The 23152-nt window shown below is 40.4% G+C and overlaps 1 protein-coding gene across 1 annotated transcript; it reads left to right on the top strand.

Moving 5' to 3' along the window:
• The first annotated feature begins 6425 nt into the window (after positions 1–6425).
• Positions 6426–21116, top strand: CEP57L1 (centrosomal protein 57 like 1). The gene is made up of 12 exons (XM_074578329.1): positions 6426–6670; positions 6857–7202; positions 9579–9723; positions 11496–11675; positions 12251–12372; positions 12777–12893; positions 13184–13261; positions 15009–15107; positions 15819–15896; positions 16000–16229; positions 18327–18471; positions 20602–21116. The coding sequence occupies exons 2-12, from the start codon at positions 7191–7193 to the stop codon at positions 20824–20826; spliced, it is 1431 nt and encodes a 476-aa protein (XP_074434430.1). The 5' UTR covers positions 6426–6670; positions 6857–7190; the 3' UTR covers positions 20827–21116.
• The last annotated feature ends 2036 nt before the right edge of the window (positions 21117–23152 follow it).

Below are 23152 nucleotides of genomic sequence, written 5' to 3'. Positions count from 1 at the left end.
TATTCCCAAGCCAGTTTTTTATCCAGGGACTATTTATTGCAAAATGCAGAAGTAAAACCCAGGACCAATCCAACGATTAAACTAGATGAGAGACACATCCTTGTTTTACTCTGTCTTTTACCTCAGCTGCTGCCTTCTCCTTGTCCTAGACTCCTACATGCCTGTCTGAACAGGGTCATAACTTCAAACGAAAAGGTGGCGACTCCCTGTTTCCTTCCTGCTCTTCCTCCTGCCAGTCGAGCGTGATGGTCAGGGATGTGGCATGAATGCTCCCCAGGAACTCCCACTTCCCGACCAATGCTCTAACCACTGGGTAACAGCACAGAGAAGATAGACACTATTTCCTCCAGCTACAATTAAAAGAAAATGAGCATTGCTTATTGGGAATTTTTTATCTGCTGACAGCCCAATAGGCCTTTTAAACACCTTTGGCAGGCTGTCTGTTAACACAGACCTTGGTGTTTTCCAGTAATAACACACAGAAAAATGCGGTGGCCAGCAGCCATATGAAATGAAGTCACAGACCAGAGGAGCGACAGGGACTCTTTATTCATTGTTTTAAAGAACAGATTTTGGCACTCACCGCCAGAAGAGGACTCCAAATTCTGAGTCCCGAGAGGACAAAGGTGCCAAGCACCAGGGTGGGACTTCACACAAATCTATGTTCATGGAGTTTCCCCGCACACAGCTTTTATTAGCTCCTCACTGAGCATGCTGCTTGTTTTGACTGTATACCTGCACTTCTTTTACGTGCAGGGAATATAAGCCTATCATTACCAAACTCGTGATTCAGCCCTAAGGCTCGAAGGCTCATGTATGCTGGAGCATCAGTCTCTTATCAGTACCATCCCTCTGTGATTTATTAAGGTCACACAGAATAGCAAGAATTTAAGACACGTCCTTAGAGATCCACTAAACTACCTTGCAGTCAGAAGCTGTGCATCTAGTTAATAGGGGAGAAATGTCTCTTAAATAATTTATAATCAATTGAAGTTAGTTTTATGTATGCCACATTGTGCAGGATTTTGTAGCATCTTACTCAGATTTTTCCTGCATCTTGAAATCATGCAAGTTTAAATATACAAATTGTATGAAACAAGCATTCTGTTGCATGGCTTTGAATGTTCTAAGTTTTCTCAGACAACTCAGGCCAGAAGTAGTGATAGACCATTTTTGCATTTTTGAATACTCATTATACTATATTATCTACAAGCATTTTGGCATTAATATTTACGATCTTGTGTCTGTTCAAGATGCGCAATATAGATGTGTTGGAGTTGCTGTGAACATTCTGAGTCCTGTAAGCAGATGATATAATTTAAAATTATTCTTCAGCAAAATAGGTCTCCAAAACAAGACAGAGGAGTTGCTCTGAGTCGGACCTGCTTGCAATTTTTCTGCATCTTTAAAGACAATTGTTCCTGTCAAAAGATGACTTTGAGAATCACTTCTTGCTAGGAGTGAAACTTATCTTTTCCTTGTTATGTTTTGGGGTTTTTTTTTTTGTTCTTTTTGTTAGGTTGCCTGATGTACAAATGAATAATGAAGTTCTTGTTCCCTGCCAGGTGCCTAGTTATCAGCAGCACAGGAATATGTGAAAAAAAAAAACCCATAGGGGTGGTAGTAGGTAAAAGGAGACAAATCCTATGAACAATTACCCTCTTTGTGTTTCTCTGCTCATCCATGTCGTGGTCTTTTAGTTAATCTGGATAAAAATCAACCTCCTACTTCATCTCCATGCTAGGTTAAAGGATGTCGGATGAAGAGACCGACACTTTCCCTGAGAAAAAGAATTGGTGAAAACAGAAGTTTACTTTGAAAATAAATTCCAAGGCAATGGTGGGGACACAATCTGTGTGTTTCATCTGCCTAGAGGGCAAGTTGCAACGTTCAGAACCATCTTTCAGTGATCCCATTAAATATTTGAGACATAAAAGATGAAAATTATCATGCAGTAAAAGTGTTTACTGTGAATGAGTCAGTACCTGCAATAACTATCCCGTAGCTCATTATATTTCTTCACTATGATTGCCATGTCAACCCACTCTTACATGTGCCCCAACCTACCCTAATATGTCTTTTCCATTCTGCATTTGCCTTTCTAGTCTCTAATTATTCTGCCTGTGCACAGATACGCAGTCTTCTGTACAGAAGACAGTTGCCCTTGAAAGCCTTCCCTTTCCACAAAAGCAAAGTCTCCCAAAGTCTCCCTCTTTTTAATCAAGGGCCAATAGCCAGAGCCAGTAATTTCCTCCTGCCTTCCCCTCTATCGGGACACAGGTGCTCTGCTCTTGAGAAAGCTGTGAGAGCTGCTTCCAATCTAAAGAGTAAAAGCAGATTTTTGAGGGTAACAAGAAGTGACCAAGCTAAGCAAACTACATATGGAAGACAGTGTGATAGCATCAGCAGCAGAAAATAACAGTGAGGAGAAAAAGTAGCTTTTTACATTCTTCATGTAGAGTACCGAGGTGAGGAGAGCACCTTGAATTTCCACATCAGTCAGCGTACTAAGAGCAAACAGCATCTGTTGGAACTGCATCCTAAGTGTGAAGGGAAGAAATTTGATAGTTATTCTTATGTGGGAAAAAATGGCTCTTTTTACTTTGTAAAAAACCCTAACTTTTTATGCTAGAAGAGGGAGCTGGAGAAAAAGAAGAACGAAGAGAAAAGAACAAGGAACAAAGCTATAGGATGAAGTAAATACAAGGAAGAGAGAGGAGATAAGGGAGAAAAAGCAATTATAACGTGGAGGTGGATGAAAGAAGATCAGAGGGACAGAACTACGAGGGAAGTGAGGAAGTATATTAGTGACCATTTATATTATTTGGTTTTGTGTTTGACACTTATTAGAAAAAGGTTATATTTAATTACTTCGGACTAATTAAAAGACTTAGAAATGTAATTATTTTGGCAACACTATATTCCAGGCCAGATGCTTTCATGCTAACATAGCAATTGTTACTAGATAGGAATTTGCAGTCTTGCTCCTCTGAATGTTAAGTTCAGTTATCCTCTGCTCATACAGGTTAAAGCAGTTTGCACCAACTCAATTTCCCCACAAACTATTGGATATGATTTTTTCATGCACTTATGAATGAAGGCCTAGTTTAATGAGGAATTGGGTTTGCTGTGCTCATTGAAGAAAACAGCAAAACTCTAATGACATTATGACCCAAGTTTGCTTGATACACTCTCAGGTTAGAACCCATTCCTAAAAAAAAATTCTTTTAAAAAAAAATCTCTGTTTTTTCCCCACCTGGTTATTTCTTTACCTTGTTCCCAAAGTGCTTATGTAACTCATTCCATTTTCTTTCTTCCTCTTTTACTTCTCTGTCTTTTATCTCTAGCAAACAGGAACTATAGAAGTATCAGTATGAATGCTTAGAAGGCCTGACACAATGAAATAAAGGGCTTAGGAAGTTTGGGGTTTTTTCAATAAAATACCAGGTTTTACCATACATCACAGTACATACAGTGTCATGAGAAAACACAGAATTTCTTTTCCTTTTCTTCCAAGACTGAAAAAAAATTATTGGACGGAAGTTCTGCATAAGACTTGAAATTAATGAATGAATAGGTTTTGCTACTGTAGTATCAAAGAAGAAACCGGGCACTTAACCTTTATATATCCAGTGATGAGACTGACCGTTTGTACAACAAGCTTGCTCCCATGGATTTGCCTGTGTCAGTTTTTCAAAAAACTGCCAAGTTCCTTAATTGCTCTAACAATTTTTAGTTGTTTGTTCTAAATTCATTTAAAGTGGGACTCGACATTACTTAAAAACATTCAGTGAGGTTTCACTTCCTATTAGTTTTGCAGCTGTCACCACTTCATTTCTAACCCACTTAGATTAAAGAAGGCACATGAGTACCAGTTACTTAGATAAGTTCTGAGCAAGGTCATATGTTTCAGGCTGATTAAAGCGGTTGTGTCAGGATGCTAGAGACCGGGTGTTCCCAAAACAACAATGCAGCTTGCCTATGACATTATTTATTTCTTTTTGTCAGTGGAAGGGCTGTTCTTTGTCCGTCGGGAATAAGGCTGAAAGAGCGTTGCAGCATAGCTAATACAGCTGACCAAGCTTTTCCCTGGTTCTTGAAGGAAAGTGAAACGGGAGAAAAATAGACCAATTCGGATTGTGTCACTAAAATGGCCTCTCACATAACCTTTCGCCAGCAAGGCTTGGCTCAAATAGACAAGGCAGCAGCCAGCGATGTGGGAGTTTCTTGGTATAGCCTGCGTTGGGGCAATTCTTTAAAATTTCTCTTATGTGTGATAAACAGTGAATCATTCCTTGATTCATTTGAGACTTTGTTTTCAGTTATGAAAAAAAACACTATAAATTGTGCATGCCCAGTAGGTCAGGTCAGAAGATAGGTATCTGTGTATTTCTTTCTGAAAAATGCTTTGATCTGTTTTTTCTCTTTCCTCTTTGAAGGTGTTCTGACAGCACCACTTTCTTTGGTTCTAAAAGGTTGCCCTCACAGTGATTTGAATGAACCAGGATCTCTGTGAGATAACAAGCATCGGAGAATTTAGTGGAAGCACCCCTTACATTATCACAGCAATTATTACATTATTCCTTTACTGTATATCTTTTGGGAAACTGCTAAGCCAGCATTATTCCCCGAATCTGCTATAGCTCACGTGTGGAAAAAGCTTTTCCATATGCTGCTTTTACAGTATGGGACAGAATTGTATATGTGGCAAAATGTTTTTGGACTTTTAACTTCAGAAGAATTTTTTCTGAAACTTTTTTTATGATGTGGCTAGAAATGGAGGGGAGGAACAGAGAAGAGGGCAGGAGGAGGATGAGGAAGTCATACCTGGTCTTTCTGTAACATTTAGGATTTCAGTGGTGTTCAGTAGCTCTCCACTGTTGGCATGCTTACTTGTGCTAGACAGCAGTAACTCAAATGTCAATCGATTTTTACAGCAACCCAATCCAGTACTCTGGCACTCAATGCAGGCCACATTCAGCAAAAATAAACAGTGTAAAGGTAAATGTAAATCACATGATAAAATGGGAAATTCCCTGTTTGTCTCAAGGTACCAAACTCCAGCTTGCTTGCTGTCATCTGAGGTGTCAAAGCCACATATAGAGGTACAGATGGACCTGATGGTGGGATTGCTCTCCAACAGCCTTTGTGCAAGCTCGGTCCTGGCCTGCATGTGACGGTGAGCCCAACAGGCAGAAGCGGGTACCACTGCTCATCCTCACACCCCCGGGGTAGCACGCCAACTGCAGCAAGGTAGGAAAGAGGTAGGCGGTGTAATTGCATTCGTGCAGTGCTGCCACACAGCTAATTTGCTCTGCCTGGCACCACGCACCATGCAAAGGGTTGTGACTGCATGGCACTGCACTCTGGGAGCCTCCTGGCTCCAGCTTGGGGACAACATAGGTGGCAAGGCCAGGCTGACGGTTAACAGCAGGCCCATAGGCAGCACTGAATAGCCCCGTGTCTTGATGCAGGGTATGTAAGAACTGGCTTTCTTTGTGTCTTCATGTGTAAAATAACACCGGGCACCTGAGCATCGCCACTGCATCCACTAGTGCAGGCTGGGTCAGTTCTGGTTAAAAAACCCAAAGGGCTGGCAGGGAGTCTGGATGCGACTGACATAACACAACACTCCTCCCTGCCATGGCACAGGCAGCTGGGGCAGCAGCGAGGCATCTCTGCCTCCTTCCCTCCCCCTCCCCTTCCCTCTGCCTGTAACCGGGGTGTTTTGTCAGCCTCCATTCAATACGCATACTTCACCTTTGGCTGTTCCCCAAACTCGAAGGAGTGCACTAATTTCTTCAACGAAGGGCTTGTCTAAACAACGGTGTTTTGGCTGCTTTAACAAGCGTTGTTCAAGTGCTAAATCCCCCTAAGCCTCATGGAGTTACATTAGTACAAACATCGCCATTCAGGAAGCAATATCTGCTTTAAAGCACTGCTCTAGGGCTGTGTACCAGCGTCTACAGTAGCACAGAATAAGAGCAGTAGGTTAAGCTTGCCGTGTGGGCTGTGTAACCCTTTTTAAAAAGCAAACCTGTCTGTGATGGTTTTATAGAAACTCAAATACTTGCAGGGGAAAAAGTGGATGGTAGGACAGCTGACGTCCAAACATACGTCAAGCTAGTTAATTATTTCCTGATACGTTTCTTGTCCTAGAGGGCTGAAAGTGGTCAGGATGTTTGGTGGTGTCTTGCTACTGTAGAGTGACTTGGTCCTTTTCCTGGCCCATGTCCTTGCCTGAGGTCTGCAGTGTTGTAGACATTGCTCCTGTGCAGCATGGCTGTTATAAACTATATTTACCTGCTAAGATATTAAAGGACTCGTCTACACCAGAGCACCTCTACTAGAGTAATTACGCTAACAGAGCCTCCGAGCACTATGGCAACCATTACCTCAGCCTGCTCCACGCAGCCTCTGCGTCTGAGAAAGCTGTGGCAAAGCAAGGCGTCTGTAACCATGTCCACAGCAGGGGTTCTGCAAACACAGGTGTCTCAGTTGTGTGGTATTGTATTCCTTCACACCCTTTGCTGAGCCTGTGCTCGTACGAGTAGCTTGGGGAGCTCCCCCCTCCAGCTGCAGAGTGTATTATCCTCTGCTGTGCTGGCAAAATTGTGGGTTTTCATGATGAAGCCCACACTGGATTAGCTGGATCACCATCACTGGGCTGGTGAGCTGGCTTCTTCTCTTTCACTTTCCTTTGGCTTCACTTGCAGAACTAAAGGGTTTTTACTTACCTTTTTCCAGAATAGGTGTCCCCTGTGTCCCCCCACCTTTGTGTTACTGAGCTTGACCACAAACTCTCAATTTTTCTGGTGCTTTATTCCCTCTCTCTGTTATTCATTATTTGCTTCAGATCACCATCCTCCTTACAACTGTCCACAGACCCATCTCCTTGGAAACAGCAGGACTTGTTTATGTGACAGTAATAAGGAAACTAATTGATGCGTAGCAGCTACAGGCGTGCGAGGGAGCCATGTTCCACTGGAGGACGTTGGAAAAGTGAATCTCCTCTTATGCCAAAAGGTTAGATGGCATGAGCAAAACCCATGTTCATCCTCTGGAGTTTCCAAAGTTGCCTTGCCCTGTTCACAACAGCAGTAGGAAGCCTGTTGCATGCACACATCTGTGTTTTTATGGACCTTTTTTGCTAGTCTTTTTCATCACCAATGTGTTGGGGTTGAGAAGCAATGGGAAAATTGGTAAGTCTTCCCTGCGGGGAACTCTCTGGGAAAGGTCTGTGGTTCAAGGGTAGCCTGGGTAGCTCCTCCCTTGTGGGTCTGGGGAGGCTGTGCTGGTGCCAGTCGGGGGGTCATGCAGTGTGGGATCTGCCCTGGGGGTGCTAGCATATGAAAGCAGGGGTGTCTGGGAAGCAATGTCAAGCAAGCCCTGGTGGAGAGATGCTCGTGTTGATGAGACTGTGATGACAACTTGGAGGAGGAAAGAAGTATTTCTGTGTGCCTTTGGTTTAGTGCATATTTTAAAGAGGCAGTGTGGATGGATGCTGATTTTTCTATTTTATACAGCCTCTGAAAGAGTGCTGGAAGAGCTGTTCTTGGAAATCTTTTCCTTCATTGAAAACTTTCTTCCCTGCCCACCTGGTATGAATGGCTTTTCCTGGGTGTGCTTCATCAGCAGGTTCCAATCTTCGTTTGGTTTCCTTCCTCCTGTTACTACATACCTCCTTTGTGTGACTTTCCTGGGAACTACATCTGTAAATAGCACTGTCCAAGCGGGAAGCCTGTTCCAGTTGCATGCCCTGTATTTTAAACTCGGGTGATACCATAACTGTGTATCATTGAACCTTCAAATAAGCTGCTTTTCTATTAACTGAAGCTGTATATACCCTGTAGTTCTTACACTGTATCAAGTAAGATGCTTGGTACTACTTTGCTGGGCAGCTGCAGTGTGATTTAAAACTTGCTTTTAACTTCTTTCTCTTGGTATGGTGTTTACACTAGCAAAACCTGCTAACAGCTTTCAGAAGTGAGGAACTCTCAATTTTTGAAGTGTAAGTTAATAGGACCCTTATTAAGATGGACCAAAGTGTGTACTTTTGAGGGCAGCATAGTCTCTGCTGTTCCTGCTTATGTAAGACCAGTAGATGAGTAGAAGAGCAGAAAGTACAATGAAAAAGCTTAACAAACACTATTTTTACAGTACCAGTAAGTCCAAAGTTATTAAAGACCTCTTTAATCATAGAATAGAAACATAGAATGGTTAGAGTTGGAAGGGACCTTAAAGGTCATCTAGTTCCAACCCCCCTGCCATGGGCAGGGACACCTTCCACTAGACCAGGTTGCTCAAAGTCCCATCCAGCCTGGCCTTGAACACTTCCAGGGATGGGGCATCCACAACTTCCCTGGGCAACATGCGCCAGTGCCTCACCACCCTGACAGTAAAGAATTTCTTCCTAATATCTAATCTAAATCTACCCTCTTCCAGTTTAAAACCATTACCCCTCCTCCTATCACTACACTCCCTGATAAAGACTCCCTCTTCATCTTTCCTGTAGGCCCCCTTCAGATACTGGAAGGCCGCTATAAGGTCTCCCTGAAGCCTTGTTCAGGCTGAACAACCCCAGCTCTCTCAGCTGTCTCCACAGGAGAGGTGCTCCAGCCGTCTGATCATCTTTCTGGCCCTCCTCTGGACTCACTCCAACAACTCTGTGTCCTTCTTATGTTAATGTTAGCTCTTTAATGTTAGTTATTTTACCACCTTTTTCCTTCAGATGGCCTGTAGCCCTCTTTCAGATGACCTATGGCCTATGCTTGGTTGTTGTGGCATTACCAATGTAAACAACCAAATGAGGCTTGAATGACTTCTCATAGAGTGCATATGGGCGTATCTTTAAGGGTCTGCTCTCCTAGAGGTTGCATAAAGCATTTTCTGCAAGTTTCACTGTCCATGTCTTAGGTATCAAGGAAAATTGCTATTTGGTGGGATGTAGACTGTCTTCAAATGTGCTTCTGATAAAATAAAGAACGTGAAAGGGTAGGGCAGAAAGAGAGTGGAGAAACATGACTTAATACATATGCTTAATAATGGGGATAATGCTGGGAATGTTGCATGTTAAATATCCTTTTGTTATCTCAACACTAAATGTGGAGAACCATGTCTTTATTATGTAATAAAGCCATATGGAAAAAGCTAGGTGTTAGAGCACTAGGGAGGCTGCAAATGAAAACAGGCTGTAAAGTTTGGAATGCTTGCTCTGCAGGGTGTACTGAGAGGCAGACACTGAAGTCTGTAAAATAGATAATATAAAATGGTGTTAATCCTTGTCTTTTAAAAGGAAAAAAATCAGCAAAAGTTATTAGAAAGCACCAGGAAACATAAAAAAAAATTGGATAGTGGAGGAGAGCTATGTTTAGTGTTAGGAAAGGCATTGTTTTGGAATTGCATTAAAATACAGGATTCATCTGGGGGCGTGTGGTTTTTTTTTTTTTTAATTATTATTTTGGTGCACATGACCTGGTTTGATATAAAACAGAGCCAGGGACAGCACAATGACATACTTTGAAAAGTTACATAGTCCATTAAAGAGCTAATGGCATTAAATAGCTCTCTTTTTACAGGCTATGGATTCTCAATCAAAGAACAGTTTCGTAGGAAGCTTTCTTCAGCCACCAGATAAGATGCTTCCTGCAGCCTTTGCTTATGTAGAATCAAAGAAGTTGGCAGCTGTTGGTGGTGACAGGCCATCTATCCCCAATAACCAAGGTAAAACCAAAATATGTCCTTAAAGTGGTCTTTTTAATTGTTCCATGTGAAATTTCTTGAGCAAACTCCCCGTTCTGTTTTACTCAGTTCAATGACTTGCTGTGATTATAGACTGACATTGAGACAGGATGTATATGTGTCCTGAGGGAGTAGTCTCCCTGAAGTCATATGTCTGGAATGGAAACTGCTGCAAGTCTTCTAACATCCTTATAAACTTTGGCTTTGAAAATTGTTTAACTTAAAATCATCAGACTTCCTCTAAAAGCAAAGGAGAATGCTTCAAACTCAGCAGAAGCAGTTCATGACTTTAATACAGCAAAAAAAGACCATTAGTATCGTACGCTGACTTGAAATTAGCTTTGTGTAGTGCTATTCGACTCCCTCTAGCTTAAAATCACTTCTAAGGTTTTTTGTGTGATATGATTCCTTGGAAGAACTTTTGATTAATGCAGACTCTCAGGAAGGTTAGCAGCGTGAAAGTTAGTCTGTATGAAATATGGGTCCACTATGATTGTCCGGTGCCTTAATTGATAATTACTCCCTCGAGCTCACAGGAAAAATGGTCGGTGGCATATCTGGAGAGCTCAGTGAATCACAAGGATACCATACGTGGATTTACTATCACGGACAACTTTGCAATATTGCACAAACATAGTCTATGTGTGTGATCATTGTTCTTTCATTTGAAGAATCTATAACTTCTGTAGTAATCGTTTGTCCTACAGAATTCGGGCTTTTTTGGATTAAAATGTTCAGTTTAATGTTATGCAGCTAAATGTTTAAGTAAGGAAATGTTTGGCATGCCAATACAAAGATGGAAGAAGTGGTCCCCCTTCATCTACTTCATCTTTCTGCTCTCTGGTATCTGCTTTTTTCTTTTCTTTTTTTTTTTTTTTTTTTTTTAAAAAAAAAGTTTTATTCTGATGGGGCTGTGGTAACCTAATGAGAGTTCTTAAGGAGCCAGCAATATTTGCTGGGTATTCCTCTGCTGAGAAAATTGGTATAGGGAAACTATCAAGGCTTATAAAACGTCAGAAAAGAAGCTTGACTTGCTACAGAACGTCTTAAACTTCCACAGATGTGTATGTTTTTTGGAGAGCTAGTAGAATTTTCCTTGTAGCTCAAATTGCAGCTTTTATTTTTGGCATGATTTTGACACATACTGATTTGATGCTAAAAGCAAAATCTTGCAGAATTGTTTCTATGGTTTAAAGAATCATCAAATACAAGAAACTGGGCATGAAATCATTACCTTTTAAAACAATAACATTTTTAAAATGCATCCACTACTAAAATATCCCCTTGTATCTGATTTCCCCCCCTCCCAAAACCTGAGTCTTGTTTTGTTTTTTAATCTGTCCGCACCAGCTGCATTACACCAAAACTTGTGACATACTTGGATACCTGTGTTCTCTGCTTCTGTGTAAACAGAAGTCCTAGGGTTCATTATATTCGTTATACTCAATTTGCTTCGATTTCTTTATGCTTGCTACCTGTTGGAGTGAAAATAGTTTTGCTCATAGGACCTGTGCTCTATAGCTCAGTTATGCAGTAAGCATGTCCATTTTCTCCCAGATACGTTGTGCGTGTGGTAGGGTACTGCTGGGGAACATAATTCATTTTAGGAGTGATCCTGGGAAGAAAATTTACATAGTATTTTGCTGTTTGAAGTGTTTTGTAATAATAATAATAATAATAATAATAATAATAATAATAATAATAATAATAGTAGGAACCGTTACTTAAGGTGTAACTGTTGCATTGTTTGCTAGCTCTGGTGGCAGCCCTGAAAACTCTTCAAGAAAAGATTCACCATCTAGAGTTGGAGAAGTCACAGGTTGAAGATAATCTGCGCAGCCTCTCCATAGCAGCTGCTCAGTATAGGAAGGCCTTAAAGCATGAATCCTACAAGAGGGACACAGTACATCAAGAACTGATGCAACAGAGGAAAGGTATTTCTCTTGAATGATAAGGTATAGCCACAGCAACTCCAAGACTGCATAACCCAGGGAGTGTTTGTTTTGACAAACTGATAATTAATGCACTCCCCTTTCTTCTTTGCTTCAGGATTGGGGAGGGGCAGGATAACTGTGGATCAAGTTGAGATCTTTTTTTACATACATTAAACAAGTATTGCATAACCCAGGAAGCTATTTTAAAGAACAAGCAGATTTCAGGTGGTATGTTTAACTCCTACAATAAGCAAGCAGCTGCTTACGTGTATAACACTGCTAACTTGAGAAAGTCAGGAGAAGGGAAGAAACCAGATTCTGGTTAGATATCTGCTGATATAAATCAAAGTTACTGCAATGCTCACACCTTTGGAATTCAAATTAGGGACTAGGTCTGGAAAAACATTTTGATTCTCATGTCTTATATATAAAATATATTTTAACCACATGACTTGTTTGGACTAACAAAACTTTTCTTGCATGTTTTGAAGACAGAGAATTCCTCAATGAGATGACAGACTGTCTAAATTTGTAACTCCTCTTGCTGTACTGAATGTCTTTGTTTCTCTCTGTAGGTATAAGTGTGCAGTTAAATGCAGCACAATCCCGCTGCTCCCTGCTGGAGAAACAGCTGGATTACATGAGGAAAATGGTTTCCAGTGCGGAACTGGAAAAGAAAATTATTTTAGAACAACAGGTGAAGCCTTTTAGCATACTAACAAAGCAGCGATATTGTTAAAACGTATAGAAATATGTAAGATTGGAACTTTTTTATGGCCATCATTCTTCCTAAGCTCTTCTCAGGGTGGTAGCAAACGGAAGCAGTTTACTGTCTGACTGACTGATGACAACTGTTCAATGAATTGTATGAAAAGACTCCCTAGGTGGAACTCTTAATGAGCAAAACCATGCTAATACTTGCACGTTTGGCTGCTGGAAACTTAAGTCTTCTTTGTCTGCCTGCTATTTTTCATCACTTTGCAATTTAAAAAATATGAAACTTAAACTAGTTAAACACCTTTACTGTAGTGTGCTTGGTTTTTTGCTGTCAGAAACAATTTCAGTCAGCTGCCAACTCCGTTCTTGCTTACTTTTTTCCAGGCCCAGTTTCAGAAAGAGGAAGATCAGAAGCGGTTAGAACTGCACGCAAAACTTGAAAAGCTTGAAATGCTAGAAGAAGAGTGTTTTAAACTTACTGCTACTCAGAGAATTGCAGAAGTAAGGATGCATGGAATGACAGCCTGAAAGTCATTCATTTTATATCATTTGTATGGCATACTGTTAATAGTACTAAGTTTTGCAACAGTTTCCTCTATTAAAGCTAAGATCATAAAGCATACCTGACTGAATGCCACCTTGGCTTAATTTTCATTAATCTTTTTATCATTCTGGGCTTTAAAAATTCCTACAGTCCTATTTTATCCCAGATTACAATTGCAAGCTACTTCAGACTTCTGATTCAGCATGGCAAACTGAGCGTGACTAATCATTCTTGCCTTCAAATTCAGGACAAGATCAAACACTTAGAAGAAAAGCTTTGTAAAGAAGAGCATCAGCGTAAGCTAATACAAGACAAAACTGCTCAGGTAGACTGAAAAGATTTTATTTTATCTTATTTTTTATGACTGAAGAAAGCTATTCTCTCTGTCCAAAATACTCTTTTTTTTTTTTATTATTACAATTAAAGTCCACATGATTATTACCCAGGGAGAACTCCTGGAATACTACCCAGACCAGTTACAAACTACATAGTAGAATGCTTGCCAGGTGTGTTGCATATCTCAGTCAAGGAGGATTCTACTTGGTTTTGTATTAGTTATACAGTTCATCAGCCTCAAAGCTGCTGTAAGTGATCTGGGTAGAAAATGAATTTATAGAGAACCTGCAACTAAATCAAATAACCGTAACTTACAGTAACTAGAAAGTGGTCATGTAAGAAACATTATTCCCCAAGTAAGGTTGGTTATTCTGTTTGTTTTCCTCTTTTTGTTAAGATCTGCTGAAATCTAATATACTGGACCATACTTGGAAAAGTCTTTAATCAGTGATACTGTTACATTGTTCATTAACTGAGAGCTTGCATAATTTGTTATTCTGTGAAGCCATAATCAGTTTGTTGGGCCACTGTCCATCTGAGAGAGGAATATTTGCCAGAGAGCAAAATCAAAGAAACCTTTTGTTAAAGGAGCAAGGTACCCATAGAAGTAGTAGCCATTTTGAAAGAGAGCAGTTGTGGTGGCATTCCCTTGGGGCAAGGTGAGGGGATGCAGAGCTGAAGAATAATAGTGAAAGAACCTAGCCATAAGCAAAGCTGACAGCTTAAATTAATTCATCACTTGCTGTCAGTTTTTATACCTCATGCAAGGATGATATCATTTCATCAGTCCAGGAAGCTTGAAATAACATGCAGATTGTAGTCCAGGTATCTGACCACCTCCAGAATCCAGCAGAATGACACAGTTGAAAACTTGCTAGTTTTGGGGTTTCTTGCTTAAACTGCTTGCTGGTGCAGAGCAGAAGGCCTACTATGGAGATTTTATCTTCTGAGAAACATAGTAAGAATGACTTTCCCAGAGCAGATAGTCTTACTTTAGCAGTAGTATAGACATTTGCTCAAGAAAGGACTTGAGCGTAGTAAACTGAGTCTTAAACTAGTATTAATATCATCCTTAGTTCACTGCAGGATGGATTTAGGTCTGTTGGATCTGGGTTGGGAAACACAGGGTGTGGGGTGGTTCACTTCCTTTTGATGACAGAAAAGCCAAAATAATCTCACTTTTGTGATGGACCTCCGGTGTTGTTTAGCTGGAACTGATACATGTGCCAAAACAAAGTCCTTGTCCTGTGTTTAATTGGGAATGGCTATTATCCTGTTTATCATGGGCCTTTATATCAACTTTGAACTACAGAGCAATCTGAAGATTGTCCAGCAGGTTTGACCTCAGTGTTACACAGACGGGCTCAGTTCTCTCTGTCCCCAGACTGTAAGATCCAAATGTTCATATTCTTTGGATTTTATGATCAGATCCCCAGCACGCAGCAGAATTAGCTCATCTCAGTTGCTGGTTGTCACAATGGAAAAATACAGCTGCTGCAGCTGAATATGAAAATGAGGACTTCTAAGACAGAGCTGCAAGATCTGCCTGGTACTCTGTCATCCTAGTAATCTGTTCGGTTTTTAAGTGTAGTTTATGCCTTCCAAGCAGGACAGTTAATAGTGCCCTTAATTGGATCTTATCCATGCATGAAAGAGGGAATTAATTAAACGATGTGATTTCATACTCCTAATAGGACATTAAGTGGTTGTTTTCTTTTTTTTGCTTATTCCCACAGCTTCAAACAGGATTTGAGATCAACAGAATTTTGATGTCTTTGGTAACATCTCAAAATGAACCTAAAAAGGAAAACGGGAAGAAGAAAAAAACTAAGAAGGTAACATGAAAGTTTTTATTGGCATACTGTTGCTGATAGCATCTGACTTGCACAGAGATTGGAATTTGTGAAAAACGATGATGTAAAAGGCACTTGATTTGTCTGCTGCACTTTACTCCATTTCCAAAGTGACGAACAGTGCTGAATACTTCTTTTTTCTTTTCCTTTGGTAGTTAAAATGGTGCTAGGGCTAGTAGCACCTCACTGGAAAACTTTCAATTACTAGCAGGAAAATAACCTCTGTTACAGTGTTACTGCCATCCCCCATGTCCTGTCTTTGCTGCCTTTCAGTTTATCTGGCAAAATTAGTTTCCAAAGCAATTTTAACTAAGCATCTTAAGATGGTGTGTTTTGAAGGCATTGCTGAAATCGAGAGAATTCATTTTGCAACACATGTTACAGGTCAGTCAAAATTTTGCAACTGTTGTTTTGCAAACTTAAGTAAGCAATGTTCAATTTCTTTAATGTCAACCTAATTGTCAAACTATCTGCTAAACGCATCTGGAATAAAATTTACTTTTCTCAGCTCTTGGAAAGTCCTACTCCTTCCTCATACAGGAGGGAATATTTTTTTTTTTAACCAGAGGGAAACCGAGGCTTCGCTGCTTCTTTATATGAATTTTACTTATTAAAAAAAAAAGTTTAAGATTGTGCTGTTGTTTCAGTGGATTGGAATTTCTTGTCTTACTTTTTCTGTCTATCTTATGGCAGAGAAATCCTACAATGAAGAAAATGCACCTTTCACAATTACATGTAAAGGCTGGTGAACTACCTTTTGTGGCTGGGAAGGTGAGTGAAATGTTCCCGCTGAACTGGCATCTACAGTTTTAATAAGTCTCTTTACTGTAATTGTTAATCACTTCTGTAAACCACTTAATAATTTTACTTTAAGTCTGTCAGCTCCAGCCATTCTGTTAGTGCAAATGTACAAAGTGTGTTGCATATTATGAAGCATCGCAATCCACGTATCTCACCACGAAGCCAAGGAGGAGCTTCATCTGGGATTTCAGCACACAGTGCACTTTCAAAACCTGTATCGTCTTGTTCCACATCACCTACTGCCACCAGAAATCTTTCGGACCTTCTGTTGGCCATACAAGATGAGCTGGGCCAAATGAGCTTGTGAGTACTCATCCCTTGTGTTATGAGTAAAAGTGACTTCAGTGGTAGCTACGGGTGTGCTGTAGTCAAACCTAGCCTGTTTTAAGTGTAGGACTACTTGTTGACAGAATGGCCGGAGCAGGCCTGACTGGTAGGATTTTTCTCATTCAAAAAATTCTTTCTGTCCTGGTGTTTAACTCATCTTGTGAGCAAGCAACATACTCTTCAGCTGTTTTTTTTTTTGCTTCCATATCCTGTGCGTAACCAAGCTGCTACTGAAGCAACAGCTGCAGCAAATGAAAAATTTTTCATTTCAAAAAGCCCTGTACTTTTTAGAAGTTTCAAACATAGTCTGAGATCTACTGACTACACCAAGAATGTTCTCCTGGAGAAGGCTGCAAAGGTGGTATTAATGTTGAGCAAGCCTGCAGCATGCAGTCAGTTTGGGTGGTAGAATAGGTTAGTACAGCTGGGTCAGGAATAGTCCTGTCACAACATCTAGCCTATTACTTTGTCCTCACTCTTTCGGTGTTTTCTCCGTACCTGCATACCTGATGGGTCATTGTACTAAGACAGTGTGGAATTCATTCCTTTTCTGTGTTGGTAGCAGGAGAACTTGCCAGTCCTGTAAGAGGGTTGTGAAAGAGGGATGGTCTCCTACCAGAAAATGGGCAGGGTGTGGAAGAAGCTAACGCATTAGATGGGAGTGTATGTATCTTTCTAGCCATGCAAGTGAATGTGGATTACAACTTGTTGTGTTCTTAGGCATCTTGCCATAAATGCAAGGTTGTAGAATTGTGGGCCAAAGCTATCTAGCTGGTCATACTAGACATGTCAACATAATGAGCTGTGGTTTGAACAGAGGAGGATGTGTTGGTTAAACCAGTTAGGATGTTGACACTGGTTTGACACTGGTGGCAAAATTTAAACTGGCAACCAATCTCTTCTTCAAAAAGCTTTGGCTTACTTACGGCAATTCAAGACTTTTTTTTTAATAGCAATATCCAGTTGCTTCAATTAAACTGTCAAGCAGCAGCAGTTACTCAGAAGTCAATAAGAAGCTGTGACCTTTGTAAAGAGATTATTTATCTAAGAGAGGGTCTCTGTTTTCGACTAGTTCAGATATCTAGGGGTCAAGTAGATCTACACTGAGTAGATCTACACTGAGTAGATCTACATTGAGGAGCGATTGAAGGAGCTGGGGCTGTTTAGTTTGAGGAAGAGGAGGCTGAGGGGAGACCTCATCACTCTCTACAACTACTTGAAAGGACATTGTAGAGAGGCTGGTGCTGGTCTCTTCTCACAGGCAATTAGTGATAGAACAAGAGGGAATGGGTTCAAGCTGCAGCAGGGTAGGTTTAGGCTGGACATTAGGAAAAAATTCTTCACAGAAAGAGTGGTCAGACACTGGAACAGGCTGCCCAGGGAGGTGGTGGAGTCACCATCCCTGAATGTGTTTAAGACTCGTTTAGATGTGGTGTTAAGGGATATGGTGTAGGGGAGAACTTTGTAGAGTGGAGTTGATGGTTGGACTCGATGATCCCAAGGGTCTTTTCCAACCTAAATGATTCTATGATTCTACACAATTAATTTCTTTTAATTTAGCTGGTTAATTGGTTAATTTGATTAACCAGCACACCTCACTGCAGATCTTTTTGAGTAGAATATTTTAATTTGAATTGTCTGTCAGAAAAACTATAAATTAAATATACTAGTTTAAACAATATTTTTCTGAATTAAACTAAGCTTTCAAAGTCTGCACTAAATTGGGCAGGAAGTGAAAATACCACGCTGCATAGCTGCTGTTCACTTTCTAAATTCTTATTTTGCACACTATTACATTACACATGTAGTTGTTATGATTGTGGGAAGGGGGAGGAATAAGATGCACATCAGCTGCAAATTTGGAATAAGAAAATCAGACCCACTGGAAAAACTTTTTCTTTTCTAGGATGAGTATATTTCAGATTAATGTGTATTGTGTGAGGGGGTAAATAGTGCTAAGTTGCTGTACTGTGGACAAAACAGGTAGCAACTCCTGCAATACACTGAAAGTATTCGAAGTAATCTTAGAGACTATATCATGAATACTTAGTGTGCCATTTTTGTCTTTAACAGCAAGCATCAAGAACTTCTGAAGAAGATACAGGAGATTGAAGACTCCAGAGTTTGTGAAGGCCTAGAAGGGGAGCTGGATTGCCTTGTAAAACAAATGGAGATTAAAGGAGAACAAATATCCAAGCTGAAAAAGCATCAGGCTACTGTAAGAACAAGATGTAAACTCTCTAGTTGAAGGCTGCCACAACTCTGCCTCCTGTTGTCATTAACTAGAATGTCACTGGAGTGCTTAAACCAGGATTATGGGTGATTACAATTAGGCTGCTACCTCGGTGTTCTTGTACCTCCAATTCCTTCTTTTGATCAAGAAAAAGTGCTTGCAGCTGGCAGCTAGGTGTCTATGCTAGTGCGAAAACTTCCTGCCCTGTGGCAGTTCTGCAATACAGAGCTGCGTTGCTCAGTCTGTCACTTCTGCTCACCACATTAAGACAAACTGTTGAGATTTCACTCCTTTGTGCCCTGTCCCTCTGGGGAATGAGAAAGAAGCTATAATTCCTGCACAGATTGGATTAAATGTCTTTTATATTACTGAAATATTGAAGCTTTTTATTAACCAAATAGTCTGTTGACCACGGCTTCTCCAAAGTCATCCAGACAGCCTTTCAGTTTTGTTTAACCCCTAACTTGTACACATTCTGTCAGTATTTGTTGTAGAGGCATAGAAAACAGCTTTTCATACATGCCCATGTAAGATTACTCTTCTGTAGATGAACAGCTTAACCTCTTTGTAGCAATTTGGTTTGGAACATATGATAAAAATTGCAATCCATAGTTCTGTCTGATAGTTTTCTCTTCTTCCATCTTTTCTTTCAGGATAAATAGAATTACCTAAGAACTTCGCTCATATAGGAAACAAAATGAAACTCAGTGTGAGACCTTGTGAAAGGGGGAGGGATGGTTAATTTAAATCTGACCAATTTTATTCACATTCATTCTTTGATAGATTTTACTCACTCAAACCTTTTATTGTCCGCATAATTGCAAGCACAAAGGTGCTTATGTCAAAGTAGTCTTTTCAGGGTTGCATGTTAGCAATATGGACAAAGGACATTGACTGTTGAGTCCTCACTGCCTCTCTTGGCAACGATGTCAACTGTTTTTTGGATAAATTTCTTATATTCTGGAGGAGGCAACAATTACTGTGTTAGTCCTTGCCTCAGAATCTTGCTGACTTCATTTTCCAGGAACCTGAGACAATGGACAACAACTGTGCTTTTGTTTCTTCCTTTTGCATATCTTTAAGACTACAGTCTGCCTTCATTTTGGGACAAGGAGAAGAGGAATAGCAGATACAGTGTGGTGCAACCTTGTTGTCACCCTTGCCTATTATCAGGGTGCAGATCTACTGGCAAGTTATCTGGGCTCTGGTACAGCCTTATCAGAGCACACGCCGTAGGGTCATGATGTAAATGGCACATTCTTCGTGTTTGTCTGTTTGATTACTGTCCATCATGTCCTGGTTATCAATACAGGCCACTCCTGTAACCCTTGGCCTATATCGTTTTTTCTGGTGCTTTTGCACCCACGCATTTCTGTTTGTATTTTGTACAGACCAATCTTAATATTTCTGATGCATATTTCTGCTTTTAGAACCTGTCACACTAAAAATACTGTTATCATCTCTTTGTTTCACAGTTAATAATATGTTCTAGAATGCAATTAAAGTTAATTATTTTTAGAAATGGACTAAAAGCCTAAATTGGCATATGGAACGCTTCCAGCCTAATTTTATCTTTGGGAGTGACCTTTTCATGCCAAGTGCAAGTCAAGACTTGTTATTTGACTTATTAAAAAACATTCTTTAGCAATCAACCCTATTTATTCTGTTTTCTAATTTTGCTGTGAGGCTTCAAAGTGAACTGCTTAGATACAGTAACAGTATACATTTTATACGTTTGTTGGGTGCTTTTTTTTTTGGTTAGGGTAGTACAATCTGAAAGGGAAAAAGACCATCATAAATATAAATTGGTAACAGATGATATTCTGTCTCTCTCAGGCAAGCATTTTTACCTTAGGGAGTAATGGGGTTCAACAACCTATTGAGCGTGGGTGAGGTCAGTTTTCTGTAATGCTTTCTGTGTGGGCGAGGTTAGTTTTCTGTGGTGCTTTGTGTTACAGCGAGACAACTATATGCAAGATTAGTAGGTTTTAACTTTTTTTTTTTTTAATGTCCCTTAGACATCTTTAGTTTGGAGTTTGGTAGAAGTCCAGTTAAGCTCCACAGCTGTACGTCTTCCAAGTGTGTAACATTCTAATTAGCAAACTTTCTTCCTAGGTGCAGAAATTAAAGAGAAAAACTCAGAAATTGAAGCAAGGGGCAGCTCATGTCGAACTGAAGTGTGGTGACAAAAAGGAAGCAAAGGAAATTGCAGTCACTGTAAGGAAAAGTTTTTCTAAATCTTGTCCTGGGCAGAAAAGCAGAAGCTCTCTTCAGCTGCTAAAATATGTGCAGAAACTTCAGTCAACACTGAAAAAAGATGGTATCATGTGGGAACAATAGTTCTGAAGTTCACTGTGTTAGAAGTTTTTGAAGTTGTCTGACAGCTAGTAAATTTTTAATTTTACAAAGTACTTTTAAAAAATAAAATAGATATAGCATAGATATAGATATACATTCTAAACTGCCTACTCACTAGTAGGTCAGTTTGTTCACCTCAGAATTAACTTTAATGTAGGGTAGCTATAATTCAACTACGCTGACTTGTAATAAAGTGTTTTAATGGATTAATGAAATGCTTACTTGTTAACTTGTCAAATAAAATTTTATACCTTTTTTACACTTTAAATAGTATGCAGTCTTTGGTGTCCTGTTCTCCCCGCTGCCAAGGAGATACTTAGGGCTTGCTTTTCCAGAATGACTTGGGCTAGTGCTTCTGTTCAGACAAAAACAGTGGTTTTCCTTTTCTCTAATAACTGAAGATTCAGATCATTGCAACTGAGGGAGAAAAGGAGGTATTGTCTCTTATTATATACATTTTCATTATTATTAATACTATTACTCTATAAGTTTTATTGACCGTATTAGGGACAGCTAGGGATTAGAAGCACAACCCATGACTTGGTTAAACCATGACAGCATGAGAGTATTCTTGATAAGTGCAGGGAAGGGGCTACTACCAAAAGCCTAGGTGCTTGTTTTCTCATCAACAGAACCTGCTTCTACCACAGTATAAAATAATTGAGCTGTTATAGAGGAGACTTTGAACTGCATACCAGTACATGTTGAGGAATTTGTGATCTCTTCTACCAGAGCTGTACAGTTTTCGTGTGTAGTCGGTTTTCCATACATTGCAAAATGGGTCTTTATGCTAATGGTGAGTATGCTGTTTTCCAACCCCAACTGTGTACATATGGTAAAAAACATAACAGTGACTTCTAATCAACACTGGTTGTTTAGTTGCGATAAATTTTTGTCTTGAGGTTACTGACTGATTCTGGTTTTCCTAGGTGTTTGCACATATCAGGAAAAAATATCTTCCTTGGGATGTATCAGTGAAGTTCTGCTGCAGATCTCTGATATACAGACAATGCAGTGGTTTTCTTAAGCCCCTTTGCAGCTAAGAATAAAAGTTGGAGGCCAGCTGTGTTGTCAAGGGTTTTGAATAAAGGCTAGTAACAATGTATGGTCCTAATGGAAAGTTGGGTCTTTGGATCAATAATTTTTCTCTGGCACCCTTCAAGACAAAGGATTAGGAAAAATTTCAGACAGTTGATTTAAATTTAGAATAGACCGTTAACAATCTTTGACAGCAATTGTGTGTGTGAGCTTTTAGGGGTCGGAGTGGGGCAGAGTTTATATGGCCTCAACATCTTTATTGGGACTGTGGAGGACCAGGTTGTTCAGCTGATATGTGGGGATAGGTTTCCTCCACTGTTAAATTGTATGGGTTCTTACCCATCTTACTTACGGGTTAACTCTGACTTAGAAAGGCACGTTGTATGTTTAAAAACATGTAAACACGGTTCTAAACATGTTATTTTCCTGGTACAGATATGCTTCTGATGTAGTTTTACGCATTTCTGGACACTGGGATTGCTGATACTGGAGACAAAAGGAAAAGTAAGCATTTCTGCTATTAACATTTTCAGATTGTAGGTATTGTGCTGCCATGAGATAAGCCTTTGCCATTCCTAGGGGCAGTTAATCTCTGAAGCTCTGTATCTGTGTGTGAGAGAGCAAGCAAGAAAGGCCTTACCAAGCCCTAGACAAAAACCATCAGCTGTTGGATTGAGAGAGAAAAATTGTCAGCAATTTGCCCCAAATGCATAAAAACTGATAGAATGGCTTTGAACAGTGGCAGGGGCAGGAGTTAGAGCAAGAAGCGCCAAAGGCTTGCAGCTGGGAGCTGAGAGGACATCGAAGCTCCTATAGTTTGGGGTTTCTATAGGGACAGCTGGGCCTGCCTGGGCAGGGAGCTGGCACATCAATCACCTGCTCCCTCTGTGCCTTGACCTGGTGTTTTTGTTGACTATAGAAACCCAGAGAGAAGGGGCCATTTTGGTGCTGGAGCTGGAGAAGGAGGGCTCCGGCTCCTCTCTCGGACAAGGGGCTGTGGTGGAGGGCGGCAGCTTTGGGTCGGTCAACCAGGTACTGGATGGGTTAGTGCTTAGACAATGGAAGCATTGAATAGTCAGTCTTCAAAATGCACGTGCTGACAGGGGCTGTCCGGAGTAAAGCTTCTGTGTTTGCCTTTCTGTGGGGCGAGTGGCTGGAGGGAAAGGGAAGACTGCTGAACCCGGTCCTCCTGCCAACCAGGCGTTTTGTATCTCTGCCTGCTTTGGAGCAGGATGGGGAGCTGGAAAAGCTGCCTTGCTCTCCCAGCCTC

The sequence above is a fragment of the Larus michahellis genome, chromosome 3 (genome assembly GCF_964199755.1).
Source record: "Larus michahellis chromosome 3, bLarMic1.1, whole genome shotgun sequence".
In the NCBI taxonomy this organism is placed as follows: domain Eukaryota; kingdom Metazoa; phylum Chordata; class Aves; order Charadriiformes; family Laridae; genus Larus; species Larus michahellis.
This window is presented reverse-complemented; position numbering and strand designations above follow the sequence as displayed.

Bases quoted from the DNA above. Each gene is read 5' to 3' on its own strand.
- CEP57L1 (XM_074578329.1), top strand. The intron at 11,676-12,250 runs GTATTTCTCTTG...TTCTCTCTGTAG, and splicing joins ACTGATGCAACAGAGGAAAG to GTATAAGTGTGCAGTTAAAT. The intron at 15,897-15,999 runs GTGAGTGAAATG...TTTTACTTTAAG, and splicing joins TACCTTTTGTGGCTGGGAAG to TCTGTCAGCTCCAGCCATTC.